Source organism: Somniosus microcephalus, chromosome 26 (assembly GCF_052327205.1).
Source record: "Somniosus microcephalus isolate GS21.2 chromosome 26, FLI_Smic_1.0, whole genome shotgun sequence".
In the NCBI taxonomy this organism is placed as follows: domain Eukaryota; kingdom Metazoa; phylum Chordata; class Chondrichthyes; order Squaliformes; family Somniosidae; genus Somniosus; species Somniosus microcephalus.
Window position 1 is genome coordinate 26,150,732 of NC_141012.1, and position 20,124 is coordinate 26,170,855.

Here is a 20,124-nt window from a genome sequence, read left to right on the forward strand (position 1 = left end):
CCTTCCTATCAGGCTGATTTAGAGATCTCTCCAGAACAGAAAGCTGAATGCTGCAACTTTTGACAGCTCGTGGCCATTCTGCTTTTTGTGGTGGTGAGATGAGGGACTCCCGAGACCTGAAGGAAGGAAGGCTGTAAAGGTAAGTAAAGGTAAGTAAAACTTCTTTAAACACTTTAAACACACCAAACACACTTACCTCTGCACTCATGCACCCATTACTCACCTGAACACCGGGCATCTCGAACCCTCCAAGTCTTTCAGCCCAACGGCCCGCCTCGCTAACTTGGCGTAGTTTGGAGCTGTCGGGAATCACACACTTCAGCAATAAAAATAGGGATTAGGCTAAAAACTGCCTGTTAACTACCTCCTTTGAAACTGGCATAGAGGCGGGTTGGGGGCGGGATGGGTTCGTGCTCCCCGATTTTGAGATTTTAACCCCCCACACGCCTCCAATCCCACCTCCACGGCCCAATGAAAATCCTGCCCATAGTGTCCAAACCAGGAAGTGTAAGTTAGAATATTTAATTCAATGTAAAATCATGCGAAATAAAGAGAGGATAAGAAAGATGGGATTAAGAGAGAGAGATGAAAGAGAAAGAAGAAACAATATTTTAATTTTAACATTTTTAAAATCTCCAACTATAATTAAAATCTGAAGGAATGGGAATCCACACTTGTAAAAGTAAATTTTCAGTGCCAGAGAGGTTGGTTGGCAGCAGTTAAGACTTATCATGCTGTTAAAAATTCACTTACACTTGAATGGAGAAGCCCTAACATTTTTTGGCGTGTTTAGTGGGTACCTAATGGATAAGTACCACAACTTCATGCCCCTCATGTGTTTTAATGCCAAGTCTATCGGCGAGGTACCGGTCGGCGTAGCTAAGCTTGTGGAGGAGCAGGGAAAACCAGTCAGTAACTTCCTGATTTTTGTGTTTAACTGCGCATGTGTGAATGCTGGAAGTTGCTGTCCAATTTATTCCATAATAACGGTGAGCGCTGATAGCCTCGCCATTATTCCTACTGCAAAATCCGGGCCATAGATGTCAATCTATGTGTTGCAAGCGGTTTTCTGAAAATGTTCTTCTTCCACATTGTTTGCTGAGATTAAGGGATTCTCTATTAATTATGAATTTTGTCCGGAATTAGTGAAGGTAAAGCATATGGGCTGGTAGGTGTGATGTCATTTTACATTGACCAGTTTCCTTTTATTCCTAATTAACAACAGAAAACGCTGGAAAAACTCAGCAGGCCAGGCAGCATCGGTGGAGAGAGAAAGAGAGTTAACGTTTCAGGTCGAAGACCTTTCGTCAGAGCTGGAAAAAGCAGGAAATGGAAAGCAAGTTTAGGGGCTGGGAAAAGGGGGAGGGGATGAAAGGACAAAAGGGAAGGTCAGAGATAGGATAGAAAGCAGGAGAGGTTAAGAGACATTGAGAGACATTAAGAGATATTCAAGGCAAGAGGAGATGGTAATGGGACAGGTTAAGGAACAAAGGATGGCTCTAGGTGAATTGCGCTGGCAGAATGAAGGACAGCTGCCATGTGGGAGGGAAGAAAAAAAGGCCAAACAAAAAGTGTGGATAAAAAAAAGGAAATATATATATGTGATAGGGGCTGAGGTTATGATCTGAAATTGTTGAACTCGATATTGAGTCCGGAAGGCTGTAAAGTGCCGAATCGAAAGATGAGGTGCTGTTCCTCGAGCTTACGCTGAGCTTCCGTGGAACAATGCAAGAGGCCGAGGACGGTGAGGCCTGAGTGGGAATGGAGCGGTGAATTAAAATGACAGGCCACCGGAAGCTCGGGGTCACCCTTACGGACTGAACGGAGGTGTTCCGCAAAGCGGTCACCCAATCTACATTTGGTCTCCCCAATGTAGAGGAGACCGCATCGTGAGCAGCGAATACAGTATACTAAATTGCAAGAAGTACAAGTAAATCGCTGTTTCACCTGGAAGGGGTGTTTGTGGCTCTGGACAGCGGGAAGGGGGGAGGTATAAGGGCATGTGTTGCATCTCCTGTGCTTGTACAGGAAGGTGCCAGGCAAAGTTGTCAGTGGTTGTGTTGCTGCAGTACAGAAGAAGCACACAAGAGGGCGCCAAGTCCATTTGCTGGCTGCCAAGTGTTCTTTGTGACTATTTACAATTCTGCATTCTTTTAGGTATTTTTGTCCCATTTTGTCATTGTTGCTATGGCTATATTGAATTCAGAAACATGAGCTCCTTGCAGTGGCTGTACAGGCCAATTACAAAATAGGTACTGAAGATCTTAAAACATCCCTTTCAACCCAGAGCCTTGAGCACAAAATCTAGGCTGACACTGATGGAGTGCTGCACTGCAAGAGGCACTGTCTTTTGGATGAAATGTTAAACCGAGGCCCCGTCTACCCCCTCAGGTAGACTTAAAAGGTCACATGGCACTATTTCAAAGCAGAGTAGGAAAGTTTTCCCTGGTGTCCCGGCCAATATTTATCGCTCAACCAACATCACTAAAACAGATTATCTGGTCCTTATCACATTGCTGTTTGTGGGAGCTTGCTGTGCGCACATTGGCTGCCGCGTTTCCTACATTACAGCAGTGACTCCACTTCAAAAGTAATTCATTGGCTGTAAAGCGCTTTGGGATATCCTGAGGTCATGAAAGCCGCTATAGAAATGCAAGCCTTACTTTAACTGCTTTTGCTGGACATTGTAGCCCCGACTTTAACCCACCCCTCCTGGCGGATTGGGGTGGGTTTGGGTTGAGCGCCCCTTTCGCACCCCATCCGGTTTTACTCTCCTGTGGGCCTGAAACAAGTAGCTCGCTCACCGTGACTGAATCCGAAAGTTGTTTTCTGGGCAGTATCCCAGTAATTACCATCGAGAGAAACAACTCCGATCACCCATTGGGAGCATGATGCTTTTATCACCATGACACTGTGACATACAGTCGGCAAAAACAGTGAATTGGTCTTTGTTGTCTGATTAATCTATTGTGTACTTAAAAACTACTGTGTGTACGCATAATGCAAATAACCTCTGCCCTGTCGGCGCTCCTTCTTTCTGTTGCCATATAATAGTTAAAATTGTTTTACTTGGTTTCTACACATGGGAATTTGCAGTATTATTATAACCAAAATTTGAATAAAATTAATTTCCATTTTTTAAATAAAAAAGCACCACCGCATTGCAGTGTAAGAAAATGAAGTTAGTGGGCATAGGTGAGAATGGGGGGTTTGGGAGAGAAAGAGATTAACACACGACTCTTCAGCTGGGTTCGGTCGTAATGGAGGAGAATTGAGGGATTCTCGCTGATGCCTGTTATGTGAAAGAAACAGACAATTGCCTCAGGAGGGGAAATGAGCACCCCCCCTCCCCCCCCCCCCCCACCCCACCCCCGCCCCCCAGTCTCTGCTGACAGTTCAGAAAAATGAGTCGCTGCTTCCTTCTCGGGCAGAGAGGATTTCAAAGGAATAGCAGGTGCGTGCCTTTTGGGAAACGGGGATAGATCAAAGGCAAACAAATAACTCGGCTCTCTCCATTCTACACTGCTCACCTGCCACCTACCCAAACTTTACTGGAAGTTTCAAGGGAGCTAACACAGCTTTATGATTGAAATATACATTTGGCAATGCACAATACTGCAATATGCCACTGAATAAAATATGTGTCACAGAAAAGCTTGGGGACCAGGGTTTGTTAATAGTATCTGCATTAGCAATTACATGATAACAGATTTTTCTTCCCCTCATTGAGCCTTGGACTGTTTTGTACAGGTGCTGCGATTTCATCCGAAGATCTTGTACTGACTAAAACATTGCACTGAGAACACTGTACAAATTTGATATTTTGGGATCCAGGTGTTCATGGCATAAAGCTAACTACACCAGAACCAGATGTCAAGTCTTAAAACTCAGTGGGGTAGATTTTGACCTAGTGCGATAGTGTAAAGTGGGTGATCGCGACTTAAATCAATAGAAATATAAATCGGGAAAGGTGTAAAGCGGGCTGCTGACGCACTATCACCCGGTTTACACTATCGCACAAAGTCAAAAATCTAACCCAGTTTGTCCAGAATTTGTGAAACAAGGAAGGTGGTTGAAAAAAAGGTGGTCTCAGAACAGGGAAATGGCATCAGATAGTGTCATCGATATGCAAATCGCTCAAATTTGAATAATCTGGGGGAGGTGCACCCTGAGCTGCAATAAAGTTCCTGCACCTGGCATTCAAGAATCATCAGAGCTAAAGTAGCTGCCGCCATTTCACCTCTTTAGCAGTCCAGAGGAGCTTCCAGCAGAGAGAAATGACTTCGGTTTTACCTGTTCTACTTCTTTGCCTGTTCCTTCAGAGCATAGCAGCCGACACACATGGTCTTTGCATGCTAGAGAATGCTATGTATGGAGGCAACTTCAATTTTTCTGTTTCGCCAGAATACTACAAGCCAAGCATGAACTACACTGGTGAGTTGCTGATCAACCTCACAAAAGACATAATTTGTTCTTTTGTGCAACCGTTCTTTAAACTTTTTAAAATTTCCTTTAAAACCTTAAGAATTGTATTAATAAGTATGCTTTCCATTCCATAGATTTGGATCTAGCATTTTTTTTGAATATTTTAGTTTGTTTTCACCCTATTTACTTTTGGGTAAAGCATGTTTGTGAGCTGTGAGGTGCAATGGCTATTTAGCTCTTACAGCTAACCGCTTGTACATGTGGGAGGAAAATTTCCACTCTGCGTGAGGTGCGGTGGACTCATAAACATTTTTATTTTTAAATATCGGTTTACAAATTTGCCACACCTAGTGCCCATAAAGGGAATCTTCCCGGATGGATGTATAAAAACTTCCGTGTTTAAGAAATATTTCACTGTGTTGCAGAAATCTGATTTTAAACAATCCATGTTAATTGACTTCTGAGGCAGGCTACCTTAACCCAGCAGTACCTGCCTGTGTTATTTGTTCAACTGTGGTGCACATTGCGACAACTCCTGTTTGAGCATCCCTGATTATAGTCGCTCTCAACCTTTGGTGGCTGTGCCTTCTGCAGCCTAGGCCCTAAGCTCTGGAATTCCCTGCCTAAACCTCTCCGCCTCGCTTTCCTCCTTTAAGACGCTCCTTAAAACCGACCTCTTTGACCAAGCTTTTGGTCACCTGCCCTAATTTATCCTTATGTGGCTCGGTGTCAAATTTTTTAACTTAAAATACTCCTTGTGATGTTAAAGACGCTATATAAATACATTTTGTTGTTGTTGTTGTTTGGTGGCGCTTGTACAGCAATAGAGTGAGAGGCTCTGGGGCAATTAGCAATTTTGGTTGATGAAATATTAAATTGTGCTGCAATTTTGTATGGATCCTTCCAGCGATAAATAAATCACAAACAACTTATTGGACTTTTGCAGTGACTTTAACAAATGTAGATTGTAGTGAGCATGTTGATTGTTTAAATCTGAAATAAATACTCTTACAAAAATGTGCTCAATAAATGTCTGCACTGTACACAGGAATTTGGGACTAAGGGCGGATAAAGGTTTTTATATCACGTACAGGGAGAGCTTTTCCACAGTCTCGTCAGTATCCTAAAAGGGAGTGCAGTGAAATATGCGAGGGAATTTTCACTCCCCCTGATCGCTGGGAAAGGAGAAGGGAAGTGGTTAAAATGCCGCGGTTCCATTTACCGCTTTGTTCCCGCCGATCTGCGATTTTAACGCCGCAGGTTTTGGTAGCGGGTGAGGGTCTCGTTGGACTTCTGCTGCCTCAGGCTCCCTGCCACCCCCAGCCCAGTCCCCCCTCTCGGCCATGAGACCCTCGCAACGTCCCCCTTTACCTTGCTGTTGGTGGACTTATCCTGACGCCGGCGGGCGTCCTCCAGGCTTCCTGATCTTTTGTCCTCTCCCCGCCAGCCAGATGCCACATTTCCGCCAGAAGCGGACGAGAAGCCGACAAGCAGCATTCGAATGAGGCCCGGCAGTCAAAACCATCCACTCCCACCAGCTTCCCACCCAGGAGTTCAAATAGGCCCTATCTTTTCATAATATAATATCTGTGTAATTTTACATGCCGGTTTTTTGTTTTAAAAGTCAGTGTCATGGGTGTGACACGAAGCATACACATCAGAAGTTCCAGGTTCAACTCCCTGTCTGTGACAGGTCAGCTAATCATCGCAGGAGTAATAGTTGGGAGCACAGCAATTGATTGCGGTGCCCTGGGCTAGCAAGGGAAAAATCAACCCTCCTTCCTGCTCCTGCTAGCTATCCAGTAACTCCTGCTAAACTGTATAAGTGGTGGCAGGATCAAGCTTGCCTATAACATTTTCCATAACAACAACAACTTGCATTTATATAGCACCTTCAACGTAGTAAAACGTCCCAAGACGCTTCACAGCTGCGTAACCAGACAAAAATTGACACCGCGCCAAAGAAAGAGACATTAGGACATAGAAACATAGAAGATAGGAGCAGGAGTAGGCCATTCGGCCCCTCGAGCCTGCTTGATGCTTGGTCAACAGTCTCAAAAAACCTGCCAATACTCCAGGTTCACACACGAACAGCGGTCATTTGGGTGAACTACCGGAGAGCTGTGGAACTGCAGCCCAACAAATTTCAATGCCTTCAGAAGGAAAAAAAGGGGTGAAAAAAATTCCCCAAATATATCAAATTAACATGCTGGGAAGAAGTTAAGTATTGGGAAGATTGGATGTCTATACTTTCTTTCTTTCTTCTCCCATTGAAACAATGGAAGAATTGGGTGGTGCTGTGGGTTGGAAAATGGGCCCTGCACAAAATACAAACTGGAATTCTTTCCAATCTGGAATGAAAGTCTCCTCTTCTGATGGCTGTGGTGAAGTGAGATTTCAGTCTCAGCCCAGTTCCTATTGATGTTGCCTTTGATGTTGCAGAAGTGCCCTAAGATACTTAACTTTTGTTTGAGGATTTACCGAATCAAAAGTCAGAAAACAGTTAAGGGAGGTGGCCGACGACAAGATTGAAAAGATAGGACTTAAGGAGGCTTTCCAAGGTGGGGAGAGATGTGGCAAGGCAGATGGGTGTGCGAAGGGAATTCCAGAGTGTTTTGAAATAAGTGACAGAATGCCCTGCCACCAATGTTGAAAAGAAGGGTGGGGGGGAGGGGGTTAATATATAGTACGAAAGTTGGAAGAGCTGAGGATGCAAGTAGTGTGGAATGAGGGCGTGGAGGGATTTGTAAACGAGGATTTTGAAGTCAATGATTTGGGAGATGGGGAACCAATAGAGCTCATATGTGATAAGTGAGCAGCCCTGAGTGAAGGGTTGGATGCGGGCTATGAAGTTTGCATGCTGATGATGGTTAAAGTGTCAATGAGGGCAAGCTAGGGATGAAAAAGGCAATACTATAGAGGTGGAAGTAGGCAACTGTGCCTTCAACTGCCTAGACCCAACTCTCTGGAATTCTCTCCCTAAAGCCTTACACCTTTCCATCTCCTTCTCCTATGAAACCTACCTCTTTGATCAAGCTTTAGGTCACTCCTACTAATCTCGTGTTCTTTGGCAAAGTGTCCATTTTCCTTATATCTCTGTGAGCCACTTTGGGAGACAATTTTCTCCATTAAAGGAGCTTTATAAATGCAGGTTGCTGTTGTTGTCTCGGCGATGGACTGGATGTGGGGTTTGAAGCTCAGCTCAGAGTTGAACAGGGCACTGAGGCTGCACACTGTCAGGTTCACCTTGAGCAAGCAGCTAGAGATCATGGGCTAAGGTGCAGTTTCTGATGAAAGCGGAACAGGCTGGCTTCGGTCTTGCTAATGTTGAGCAGAAAGTTATGATTCCTTCACAACTTGATGTTGAACAAGCAGGCAGACAAGAAAGCAACAGTCATGGAATCTAGTGCAGTGGTGGAGACATAAAGCCGTGTATTGTTGGCATATATATAAAAGCTTACGCATAATGTCACTAAGTAGCAGCATATGGATGAGGAATAGGAAGACTCCAAGAAGGCAACCTTTGGGCACATTGTAAGTGTTGGGCACAAGTAAGAGGACATGTGCTGGTTGTGGTGAGGTCACGCAGAATACAGGAAACTTTGGTTTATCCGGAGGTTGTATGTCCGGAAACCTCGATCTAACGGCAGAAATCAGCAGCCGTTTTGGTTAGGTTTTTTTTCTTCTCCTAGCATTATTTTAACAGTCAGGCTCTGGAAAGCGTCTCTGTAGCTTAGCAACAGCTTCAGAGATGCTTCCAAGGTACGGGCCGAGTGTTTACAAGCTGTTGCTAAGCAACAGTGTTTGTTGTCAGATACAGAGATGAAAACCTCCGTATCCTTCAACATTAGCGCTGGTCTATCTGGAAGTTTTGATAGATCGGCAGCAGCTCGGTCCCGTCGGTGCCGGATATCGCGAAGTTTCCTGTAGAACCATGTGAGTGTGCTGCCCTAGAGTTGGATCATGAAGCTAAAGTGGTGGATGAAAAATGGCACGGCTGTCAGTACTGGAAGCTATGGAAAGGTTGAGATTAATGAGGGGTTTCACACACCACAGTTTCAATCGCCTGGGACGTCACTGGTACTCTTGACCACGATGCTGTTGATATTGTGTTTGGGGTGGAAACTGATATGAAGTTGTTTGTACAGGAAACAGAGAAAGATTGGTTACAGTGTTGCATGCCAATGGCTCATTTGAAAACCTTTGCGAGGAATGGGGGTCTTAATTGAAGAGGATGAGGGGTCCAAGGACAGGTGTTTTAAGGAGAGGCACATGATGACTGTAGTTTTGAAAGGAGTGGAGGGGGCGGGGAGACAGTACCTGAGGAGAAGGAACAGTTGACAAATCATTCCCACATCGCAACACTAATTAGGAAATTATCTTCAATAGCTGGCTGATGTGGCAAATACAAATATTAGACAGGTGCTGCAGGAAGCACTCTTTGAGATGGGGATTGTAAAAGCAAAGAAGTGTTCCCCATGCTGTATCTGATCTAGGAAAGTTCAACAGCTAGTATAATCCATTAAGTCGATTACCACATCTAGCAACCTGTGCCCTCTATTTCTCAGTAGAGATTACTTTAATTTATATGTTTTGGGCTAAATTTTAAGTTAGTGCTCTTCAAGGTGAGGGACAGTAGCATTAGGGAACACCCCAGGTCAGCTACAGCATGGCCAGATGCAGAGAAAAGCTCCATTTATTCTGCCCTACATAAATGTGCCTTATCCCATCCTCAGAATGGCCCCCCTTCTGTATCAATGTGAATGTCTAAGCTCTCACTAGCTAAAGCCATGTTCCTCCTGAGAGAGGCTGGCAGTTTGGTGGCAACTTCTGTAAACTGTGGACAGTTTTATGCTGTTAGTAGTCTTGGTTTTATGCTCACCAAACACTCAATGGGTCAAAGTTGCAAACATTAATATGGTTGCACATGACATCGACACAATAAAAATGATGGCCATCTAGTCTGGTCATTCTTTCACAGTGGCAGCAATCCACATTTTAAAGAGGAACAGAGCAAAGCAAAGCAGAAGTCTTTACCTGAGGGTAAAAAAGAAAAAGTCTGAGTGGAGAATATTGACCTTTTTATCTTCATGTTCTGAGTTTGAATTCAGCTCTCATTGTTGGGATGAAAGTTTTCCTTGTCTGCTAGCTATGTGGGTCCTCCTGTATAAATGAGTGTTGGAAACCTCAATCCAGTTCCTAATAAGAACAGACCCGTAATACAAATTAGCACTGAATTGCCAATCTCACCCAGAGAATCAGTAAAGAGGGTCTGTTTCTATTCTACTACAGGTACAGAGTTTCTATTCTACCACAGAAGGCAGTTGAGGCCAAATCATTAAATATATTCAAGAAGGAGTTAGATATATTTCTTAAGGCTAAAGGGATCAAGGGATATGGGGAGAAGGCAGGGACAGGGTACTGAATTTGAATGAGCAGCCATGATCTCACTGAATGGCGGAGCAGGCTCGAGGGGCCGAATGGCCTACTCCTGCTCCTATCTTCTATGTTTCTATGTTTCTATATGTGAGTGGTAGGAAATGTTGGACAATGCACTGGAGAATATTCTTCTGAGGTTGAAATAAACATAAATCATTTTCTTATATAAAAATGGACTTAAAATTAAAGCGTTTGACACTGAAAGTAGACAAAATATTTAATTCCTCAGCAATGATATCTCACCTTGGTGATAAGAAATAAAAATCACAAAAGCTTGCCAAGTTAAAATGAAAAGAACTCCAACCCTAAACCATGTATTAATAGTGACATAAAAGTAAAAACTGTAACTGCTGGAGATGCTGGTCCATCGGTACTTGAAGAGAAAAGACATATTAATATTTTGGGTGTAGATCCTTAACAGTGAATGATAGAGAATAACTAGACAGGATTTATAGTCAAATAGGAGAGCTCAAACTACTGTAATTAAATGCTTGTCAATGGCCTTATATCCTATTCTTGCATACACCCAGCTTAGTTAGTGAATTATAGCAGGTAATAATCCAAGTAAATGCTGGCGGAGAAAAATCTGGCCCTCCGCCCCTTCCCCTCACCAGCACATATTGGCAAATCACGAGCATGCTGCCCACCTTTTTTTGACTTGCTGGCAGCGGGTGTGATTTCTCGCCAGCATATTAAAACAAAAAATGCTGGAAATAATCAGCGGGTCGATCAGTTTGTCTGAAAAGACAACACGGGTTAGTATTTTGGATATAGAGCCCTCAGGGTAATGGCTACATCAAAGCATTTGTCATGTCATTGTTTCATTGGCTAGTGAAGTCTCCCACTAAGTTCTGTAGCTGACAGAAGTAAGTTAGCAAAGGGAATTCTTTTTTTATTTGCCAGCGAATCATTTTTGGAACTGTATCCCAAAGATGTTGTATTGTAGCGTTGATACTGACGCAAAATGAACTTCACATACCCTTCAAATTTCAACAAAATGACTTTAAAGTGCTGCTACTGTACAGCCCCTGTAAAGCTAAATGTATATATTTCCATGTGTTGCATTCCATGCAAATAACAAAACAGTGTGTTTGTTTTTTCCTAGTTACCATTTCAGGAATGAAATATGGAGTTAGGGTGGCTATGTCAGCTTCCTCTGGTGGCAATGCCACTGGGTTGTGGAAAAACAGTGCAGTCAACTGCACAGGATACAAAGCGATTAGAAACCTAACATTGAGTGAAATGTGGACTGCATCTGCAAGCTCGAAAGACTACGTTATATTCAAGTATGGTTTAATTTCATCTCTCTCAATGTAGATTCTTACAAGTTGCTTTCCCTTGGTGTCCATTCAATGTGCCCGAGCTGTTACTGGTATGTGTGTCATATGTAGGATGCATAAATTTCATACAAAGGAGCTTGCTCATCATAGAGGGCCTATGCACCATTTGTCGCAGATGTTGTCGCTGTGTTTTGAGCTATAAGACATTTAACGCCAGCACAACCTGTCTTGCAGCGGTGGGCATAAAATTAATCAATGCACATCTACGGGAGTTAAGTAGAAACTGTGCAGTGAATGGCAGATTGAATTGTCAGCTTTTACCTGGTGCACTGCGCATGTGTTGTTTCTCCAGGAGGGACAGCAGATTAATGGGCCTCAAATTTTGACTACAAAGGCGAGAAAATTGTGCAGGGTCTTGAACAACCGTCCTTTGTGAAACACATCTGGAATTGTTTCTAAAACACTTCACAGTTACCCCATTTATCTTTTAGAAATCATTTTGGCTGCAATATTACAAAACAAGTATATATCCTTCACTCTATGATTGTCTTAACATGATTTGATCGTTGATAATGAATCATATTACTAACTACTCACATTGGGCAGATATAGAACATAGGAACAGTTACTGGAAAGGAACGAACAAAAAGTAGGGAAAGGCCAGCTGGTCCATTGAACCTGCTTCATCCACCATCTATCGCTTCCAAACCCCCATCACGTAGCAAGCAAGAAACAATGCAAACTTAGCTGGGTGGGTTCATAGCACTGTCCACCCCGGTAAACCGGAAGATTCGGTGTCCCAGCCTCTACGTGTCCTTCAAAAGTACCTCATTGGCTGTAAAGCACTTTGGGACATCCTGAGGTTGTGAAAGGCTCTATATAAATGCAAGTCTTTCTTTCTTTCTTTATATAAAATTAAATAAATTGCCCAAAATACAGAGCTTTGTTGCAATGGCTCACAATTACTTGAGGTAGCTATTAATTCTCATGGTGACAAAGCTTGTGGTCAACATAGCAGATAGAGCATTGCCCATTATCTGTATTATCTTTATTTTTAAAGGGACAGACGACACAAATGATTAAACTGAGGGAAAAGTCCAATATAGGATTTGAAAATTAACCTTATATCAGGTCACTTTTGATTTCCATTCATGTATAAATAGCAATGGAGGGATTTTCAACATTTGTCTTTATCGGGTGGGCAGAACAATCGCACTGGGTAGATTTGTGTATAATTCAAAGTGTTGCTTAACATGTAATTATGAATAAAGACATGTGACCTTCATGTTTTTCTATCTTTTGTCCAGAGCATACATTGGCCTCTCTTCAAATACGTCATACGTTATGAATAAAACTATCTATGCAGGTGGGATTTATTTTAATGTTTAATAATGAATGGATAGTTATAGTATGATTAAGAGCATTTTCCATGATTTTGATTCCTATGATTTTTTAGCTTTTCTTGCCCATATTATTTTAAGATGTGAATACTTAAGAAAATGTTTTGAATTCTCTCCCCCCCCCCCTCAATAACCTAGTCAGTAATTGCTCTACCTGTTGTAATACTAAGTCATATGGACCAGAAGATTACAGGTCCCATTCCTGGACTGTGTTGAGTTGGCTGCCCTCAGCTGAAGCTGCCAATAGGACACTGCAGTTGACCTGAACACCAATCTGCTTATGAAAGGGGAGATTGGCCTGGTTTCCTGCTCCGAACCATTGCCCAATGACTCTAGAAAGTAAATGTGTGGGAGATCAGTTTGGACAAGATCCGTTTTTTTTTTACGATAGCAAAATACTGCGGATGCTGGAAATCCAAAATAACAACAGAAAACGCTGGAAAAACTCAGCAGGCCAGGGCAGCATCCGCGGAGAGAGAAACAGAGTTAACGTTTCAGGTCGAAGACCTTTCGTCAGAACGCAAGTTCCAGCTGACGTCCAACTCAAACAAGTTCAGTAGATCACATGCTGCTCCTTTCTCGACTGCTACACGGGGGTGTAAATAATAGTTATCTCCTGCAGTTCTGACGAAAGGTCTTCGACCTGAAACGTTAACTCTGTTTCTCTCTCCGCGGATGCTGCCTGTCCTGCTGAGTTTTTCCAGCATTTTCTGTTGTTATTTCTGGTTTTTTATCTGCCATGCCCTCCATTATCACTGTCTAGGTTTGCACTTAAGGAACTGCCACTTGGATGAGATACCGGAGGGATGTTCGGCTCTGTGGAATCATACCGTAGAACCTTTAAGAGGGGTGAAAGTAGTCAGAAATAGGAACCATGGTGTCATAAATCGCAACTTCTACAAGAAGTAACTCAGGAAGTACTACTGAATGGCCAGCTGAGGGCGCCGTCCGAGGAGTATAAATACTCGGGCGTGGGCCCACCTTGGCCAGAGACAATCTGGAAACAGGAAGCTAGTGACTACTAACTAGACCTCCATGTTTTGTTACAAGTCGATTAAAGCCTTGCTTTATGTACAACCAAGTGCGTAGTGAGTCTTTATTACGTCACATGGCTGATTCCCGTTCCAAGGGGCACACAGGGAAATTGTAACATGGCAGTAATTGTTCCATCTGAGGTCAGTTACCTCACCCGGATATAACCTAGGGCACTCTGGTGTGTATGGATTAGTGCGACACCAAGCAGTGCTTTCATTCAAGCTAATTGCATGGCTTTTTTAGATATGAGTCTCAGAATTAGAAGCTTAAAACAGTTCTACGACAAATTACCAAATGTAGAAAGTATTCTTTTTACGGGATGGGGAACTGAGGCACTCCTTGGTTGAATTAAGTATGATGATTATATATTTCATGCTTGATAAGCCCAAATATAAATGTGAAACCTATTCAGACTGAAAAGTGTCCTTGTGGCAAATATTTAAAGGTTACAGGCTCATTCAATATACCCAAATTCCTAAGAAAAAAGGTTATTTTGTAAATATGATTTTTTTTTTTACACAGCGGTTGTCACCCCACCTACTCCAACTGTTGTGAAGAACAGCACAATGAGTGTGAGCACTAGCACAATGAGTGTGAGCACTATGAACATAACTGACAAGACTGCAACCAACAAAACGACCGCTGCTTCAACCATGAACACAACTGTCAAGCCCACATCAGGTGCTATCACTTTCAAGCCACTGGGTGGATTTGCTAGTATGCTGTTGCTATTTGTTACAGTCCGAGAATTACTGTTATAAAAAGTTTGAAACACCTACCTTCATGATTCCTATCAACAAGGTTTGTCACTAACATCAACAGCCGGGAAGCCCCACTAAACCATTCCGAGTCCTTTTCTATAAAAACAATAAGTCCTTTTCCTCTGCAGTGTCAATTTTAAGGGACCAAAATGGGAAAATGCATTTTGTGGGAACTTTCGCTTTCTTTTAAAAAAGGAGTTTGCATATTTGCCACAATTACAAGTATTGTACTCTGCTTTTCACTGTCTCAAGTTCCAGCTGATGCCCAACTCAAACAAGTTCAGTAGATCACATGCTGCTCCTTACTCGACTGCTACATGGGGGTGTAAATAAAAGTTTTCTCCTGCATAGAGTTGAGTTTTATTAGAAATAGAAACCCCTTTAGAATATCAGGCAAGTCCTTTAATATGGCAATATGGGCCTATTAATTATCTTTAGGTTCTTTCAGTTCTTATCTGTGATTAAATTGCCACGTCTTTTCCGATCCCCTTCTTTTATTCTATTTGCTTTGGTATTTCGAGACTGGAGTGCCTAAAATGTCACAGTTTGACTATTCACCATCTTCACTGTGAAGGCACTATCAAAATGTCTCAGACATAGAAACATAGAAGATAGGAGCAGGAGTAGGCCATTCGGCCCCTCGAGCCTGCTCCGCCATTCAATGAGATCACGGCTGATCATCCAAATTCAGTACCTGTCCCTGCCTTCTCTCCATATCCCTTGATTCTTTTAGCCTTAAGAAATATATCTAACTCCTTCTTGAATATATTTAATGAATTGGCCTCTACTGCCTTCTGTGGTAGAGAATTCCACAGGTTCACCACTCTCTGGGTGAAGAAATTCCTCCTCATCTCTGTCCTAAATGCCTTACCCCTTATCCTTAGACTGTGACCCCTGGTTCTGGACTCCCCGGCCATCGGGAACATCCTTCCTGCATCTAGTCTGTCTAGTCCTGTTAGAATTTTTGGGTCAGCTGTTGAATTGCTTGACTTTTTTTTTGTGTAGCTTTGACAAGAGGTTGCACTGAAACTATCATGGCAGGTGTTCCAGTAGACAGCCATGATAATGAACCCAAGACAAGCCTCAACGTTGGAATACCTACATTTTTAAAATAAAAAGTATGTAACTGTCTCTTTAGGATCCTATTCCACTCTGCAAATTATAGCAAAAGTCTATTAGATTCACAATGCAATAATCTCCTATACCCCAGTACATAATTTTATAAATGCTAGCAGATTATATTGATAAATTGTTCATTTGGAGTATGACTATTATTGAGTGGAATACAATAACAACCACCGGCCCCCAATCTAACCATTTTTCCAATATATTTGAATTGCAAAATTTGTCAAAAGGATCATTAAGACTACATGTCACTTTTTGTTGCCTGGTAATAAAAATGTCATTCGATCGTTGATCTTCCTAAAACTTCAGAGGGAGAAGCCCAACAACTGTGTCATTGATTATCCTTTAGTTTTTGTGAAATATCTTGCTTCAGTTGATCTTGAGTGTTGCACAGTACAAATCTTTCTCAAGCCTTTACAAAACTTTCAGTTAATATCAATCAGTGATCCTGCTAGTGCTGTGATTGGCTTAACATGGGTTTACTAGTAATGTAAGCTTAGAAATTATATTACCGTACAACGATCTAACATGCACTTGTCAAATTCCTGTGTCTGCTATTTTAAGTGAAGTGTCAGCCCCATTTCTTTTGAATGGGTTCATGCTACCATTAAAATAGCAGAGAGAAGAGTTTGATACAAACACATTAAATGTTCATCTGATAATATTGCTCAGTATAACTTCCAGCCCATAATCATTCATCTTGGTTCCCAGACTATCATCCTTCTTGCAGTTATTCGGTATAAAAATGCAGTGCACTTTGTTCTCTGACTCCAAAATGAAATGGTTTTCACTCACAAGAGGTATTGTTGATCCTAAATGATCATTATTAATCATTGCTTTGGTTTCACTTTTTGCATATTTAACGTCACTTCATAACTCCAATGGATATTTTAATTGTCTGTAATTAAATATTTGACTATCCTCCATTGGTATTTGGTCAAAAAGAAAATTGCACAATTCTATACAATCCAGACATGATACCAAAGGCAATAATCTTTTGAAGCACTATCCATTTTATGAAGGCTTGCAAACATCGACCTGCAAGCCTGAAACTGTCCTAAAAATGAAGTATGTATTTGCTGGTATATTGTCTAAAGATAAAGCTAAGGTGGATAATTACTGTTAGAAATTTATTAAATTGTTTATACATACAATGAAGTGATTTACAAAATCATTGTTAATCTCTTTAATAATAAAAGTTGATTTTGATCTTTATATATGCATCTGGAGTATTTTTTGAGAAGTGTAGAAATTCATCAGTGGTATAGATTGTTAGCCAGCAGTGTGAAGGAATAAGCCATATAACCTATTCAGAAAAATACACTATCTGTTGAAAGTATTCTGGCCTTGTTAAAACATGACAAACTGGGTCTGGAAATCTAGGAACCTAACTGTGAAAAAACTGTGAAAGCATTCTGGCTATAGAGATAAGATAATTGTTGACACTGAATCAATAACCTTATGAAACAGAAGGTTAAAGGCTAAACCTTGCAGAATGAAACAATGGTTCACCCTGGACAAGGTGTTCTAATTTACACCTCGTAAAGAAGCACAAACATCTGCCTTCATAAAAATGACATCAAGTAAAAAACGCACCTGCCATTATACCATTTTTTATGGTAAACTTAGAACACCAAGAGAAGAGACATAATTCTGTAATGCTACCAGCTGAGGTGACTGTAAGAATTGCAGGAGTCAGCAGAAAAATGACTAGAGATAATTAGCTTACATCAGCAGAAAACCTTACAGGAAATACCACTGGAAAAGGGTATAAATATTGAACTCTCAAATGGGATAACAGACTCGCTTTAAAGGGGCAAAGTGATTCTCGGCTTCAGAGGCGGCTCTGTAAGTCTCCAACTCTTTGTACCTTGGGGATCAAAGGTATTTGATTTTGGCAGATATCCTGAATAGAATTTTACGAACTGTAAAACTGTAGCAAAGTTTAAGATTTGAGAGTAAGGTTCTCTGATAATAGGATTGTAAGCTTTCTCTTTTTGGAACTGTTAATGTTGCGATTGACTCACCAACTGTAAATTGCATGTCGGTTCTTTAATAAATCTATATATTTTTAGAATTGTCTCACATAAGACTTCTGTATCAAACTTGCAAATTCAATTTCTGTACACTCTTTGGTGAGAAGTTGCAGAATTCTGGGGGAGTTTTCCGGACCCTCATAATATCTGGAATGTTACAATCTAGCTAAACTTATTAAAAGTGCTATCTGGAGGACGGTAACATTTTCAGGTTGTTCCTTTCCTTTAGGGAGAGATAGTCCAGACCTTTAGACCCAATTACGCGTCTTTAGGATTCGGCTACCTCAAACTTTAGTTGAAAGTGAAGGTCTGGGGAATACGCCTGTTCTGGGGTAGCCCTAAAGGGGCTAGTAATTATCCTTTCAGTAGCAACTGTGCTTCCTCTCTGAGATAAAAAAAAGAGATGGGAATCTGGGGCAATTCACTATCTTCAAGCAACGCAAAATAGTTATTGCCCAGGAGCAACCTTTTGAACTGAGGAAGAAGGATGAGTGTAACTACTAGAAATTAAGAGATTATAAAGTAAAAGTAGGAGTTGAAAACAAGTCATGTAGTTCTGCAATTGAATTTTTACATTGTCTGGGAGATTACAGTGCAGAAACAGATGCCTAGATTATTTGCTCAAGTTACCCAGTGGAATTTGACAGAAAATTATTTTGGAGCCATTCTACCAGGTCTCCACTAGCCCTCGCCACTTCTGGTTAAGGTAACATGGGACATACTTAAGACACGTTAAACCAAGGTCTGTCTGCCCTCTCATAAAAGATCCCATGGCACTATTTCGAAGAAGAGCAGGAGAATTCTCCCCGGTGTCCTGGTCAACATTTATCCCTCAACCAACATCACTAAAACAGATTATATGGTCATTATCACATTGTTGCTTATGGGATCTTGTTGTGCACAGAATGGCTGCTGAATTTCCTTGCAATACAACAGTGGCTACATTTTGAAAGTACTTCATTGGCTGTAAAGCGTTTTGAGACGTCCTGAGGTCATGGCAGGTGCTATATAAATGCAAGTACTGTCTTTTTTCTTTTATTTGCCCAAATATGGGCAGCTATAGTTTAACTATGCCCAAATGGCATACAATGTATTGCCCATTATTTGTACCATAGCACTGCTGGGCACTAGGGACCTCCCTCCTCCACCGTGAATTCAAATGATTTCCCCAGCCCTCCAATTAAAAAAAAATTAAGCGAATTCTTTTCTTTTCCCTCCCCCAGCTCTCAGCTGCCGCAATGACCTCCAGTGCACTGCACTGTGTCAGGCCTCTGTCCCTTCCTCCAGGGACTGGGAAATCTGCCAAGAAAGTGCAATTGCCCATGACCCTGGGGTCAGGGTGCGTCCCTCAGACAGGTGGAACTCCCCCTCGCTGCATTTCCATTGGCACAACAACTGGGCAAAAAAATCTGGGTGGGTGTTTTGAAAGTAAACTCGGGGCAATTCAGTAGAACGCACTTCCTCTTTTAATGTGCCTTAAAACTTGCTGCAGGAAGGGATATGATCGTGTCCGTCGGGCGCTGCACTTTGGCATCCAGGAGGCTGTCTGCATTCCTGAGCCACTGTGCAGGAAAGGAGAAAATGTCAGAAGCTTCAAGCACCTCCACTTCTCTGATAACTGAAGAAAAGAAAGGCATCCGGGTAATTGAAGATCCTTCATTTGCTCAGTGAGTTCCTCGCAACCTCTCCAGCTATGTGCTGTGTAAGGGGTGGTGTGTGTGGTCATCTTCACCTCTGACTCCCTGAGCGGTTCGAATCACTCCCATTCCTTTGGTTCTAGACTTTGGACTTATTTGGGGGTTGTAATGAACTTGCAACAGACACCTGGGTTGGTCAAAAGAATTGAGATCTTTATTTTGAGACAGGAAAATATACAATACAATAAAACTTATACTCTAAAAAGGGTGGGGAACACTCAGAACATGCGAGAGACAATTACGATAGACAAAAATCCCTTACCCTCACAACCCCACTATCCTAACTAAGTTGAAATCCAGAGAACAAAGAAATGCTCACCAAACGACTTTCTTGACAGATTGTAGAGGTTCGCGATTTGGGGGTTCTCCTTAGTTGTGGCGGTTGGGGCCTGCCGTACCCCGGACATGGTAGAAGACTGCACCTGCGTTGGGTCTTCAGTTTGGGTTTGTCCGCTGATGCGGTTAGCTGCGTATTTTGGATGTATCGGGTAAGTACCCAATTTTCTTTGGCGAGGTAAAGTTTTAGGGTCTTTTGTGTCCAAATCTTACCCAGGGGTAAGTCAGACTAGCCTGTAGAGTGGAAACAAGTTTTGACTTTCGAATTTTTCGGTGGTTGGTTTCTTGTTAGTCGCAGTGGCCCAGTATTACCTGGTTGGTGGTAATATTGGTAGTTGTTGGTTTCTTGAAGCCTTTGGTTGCCACGACTTTCTTTTCCTTCTTCCTCCAAGTCTCCGATTCTCCGACTTTCTCTCCTGTACTGAACTTGTGCTCTGATGATGAACTTGAACCAATGTCTCGACTGACTGTACATGGCTGTGATCTTACTGTTTCACTGAACAAGCAGGCCTCAATTATACTGGTTTGAGGCCTGGCTTATCTGACCGCCAAGTCTCTGGTTTCTTTGTAAAGTTTTGGCAGGCTCGTTA

The 20,124-nt window shown here is 42.1% G+C and overlaps 1 protein-coding gene across 1 annotated transcript; it reads left to right on the forward strand.

Moving 5' to 3' along the window:
• Positions 1–4,188: 4,188 nt before the first annotated feature.
• Positions 4,189–16,680, forward strand: LOC147100353 (uncharacterized). Its single transcript, XM_085967974.1, has 4 exons — positions 4,189–4,434; positions 10,970–11,150; positions 12,452–12,510; positions 14,102–16,680. Exons 1-4 carry the CDS (start codon positions 4,278–4,280, stop codon positions 14,338–14,340), a joined length of 636 nt encoding a protein of 211 aa, XP_085824100.1. The 5' UTR covers positions 4,189–4,277; the 3' UTR covers positions 14,341–16,680.
• The last annotated feature ends 3,444 nt before the right edge of the window (positions 16,681–20,124 follow it).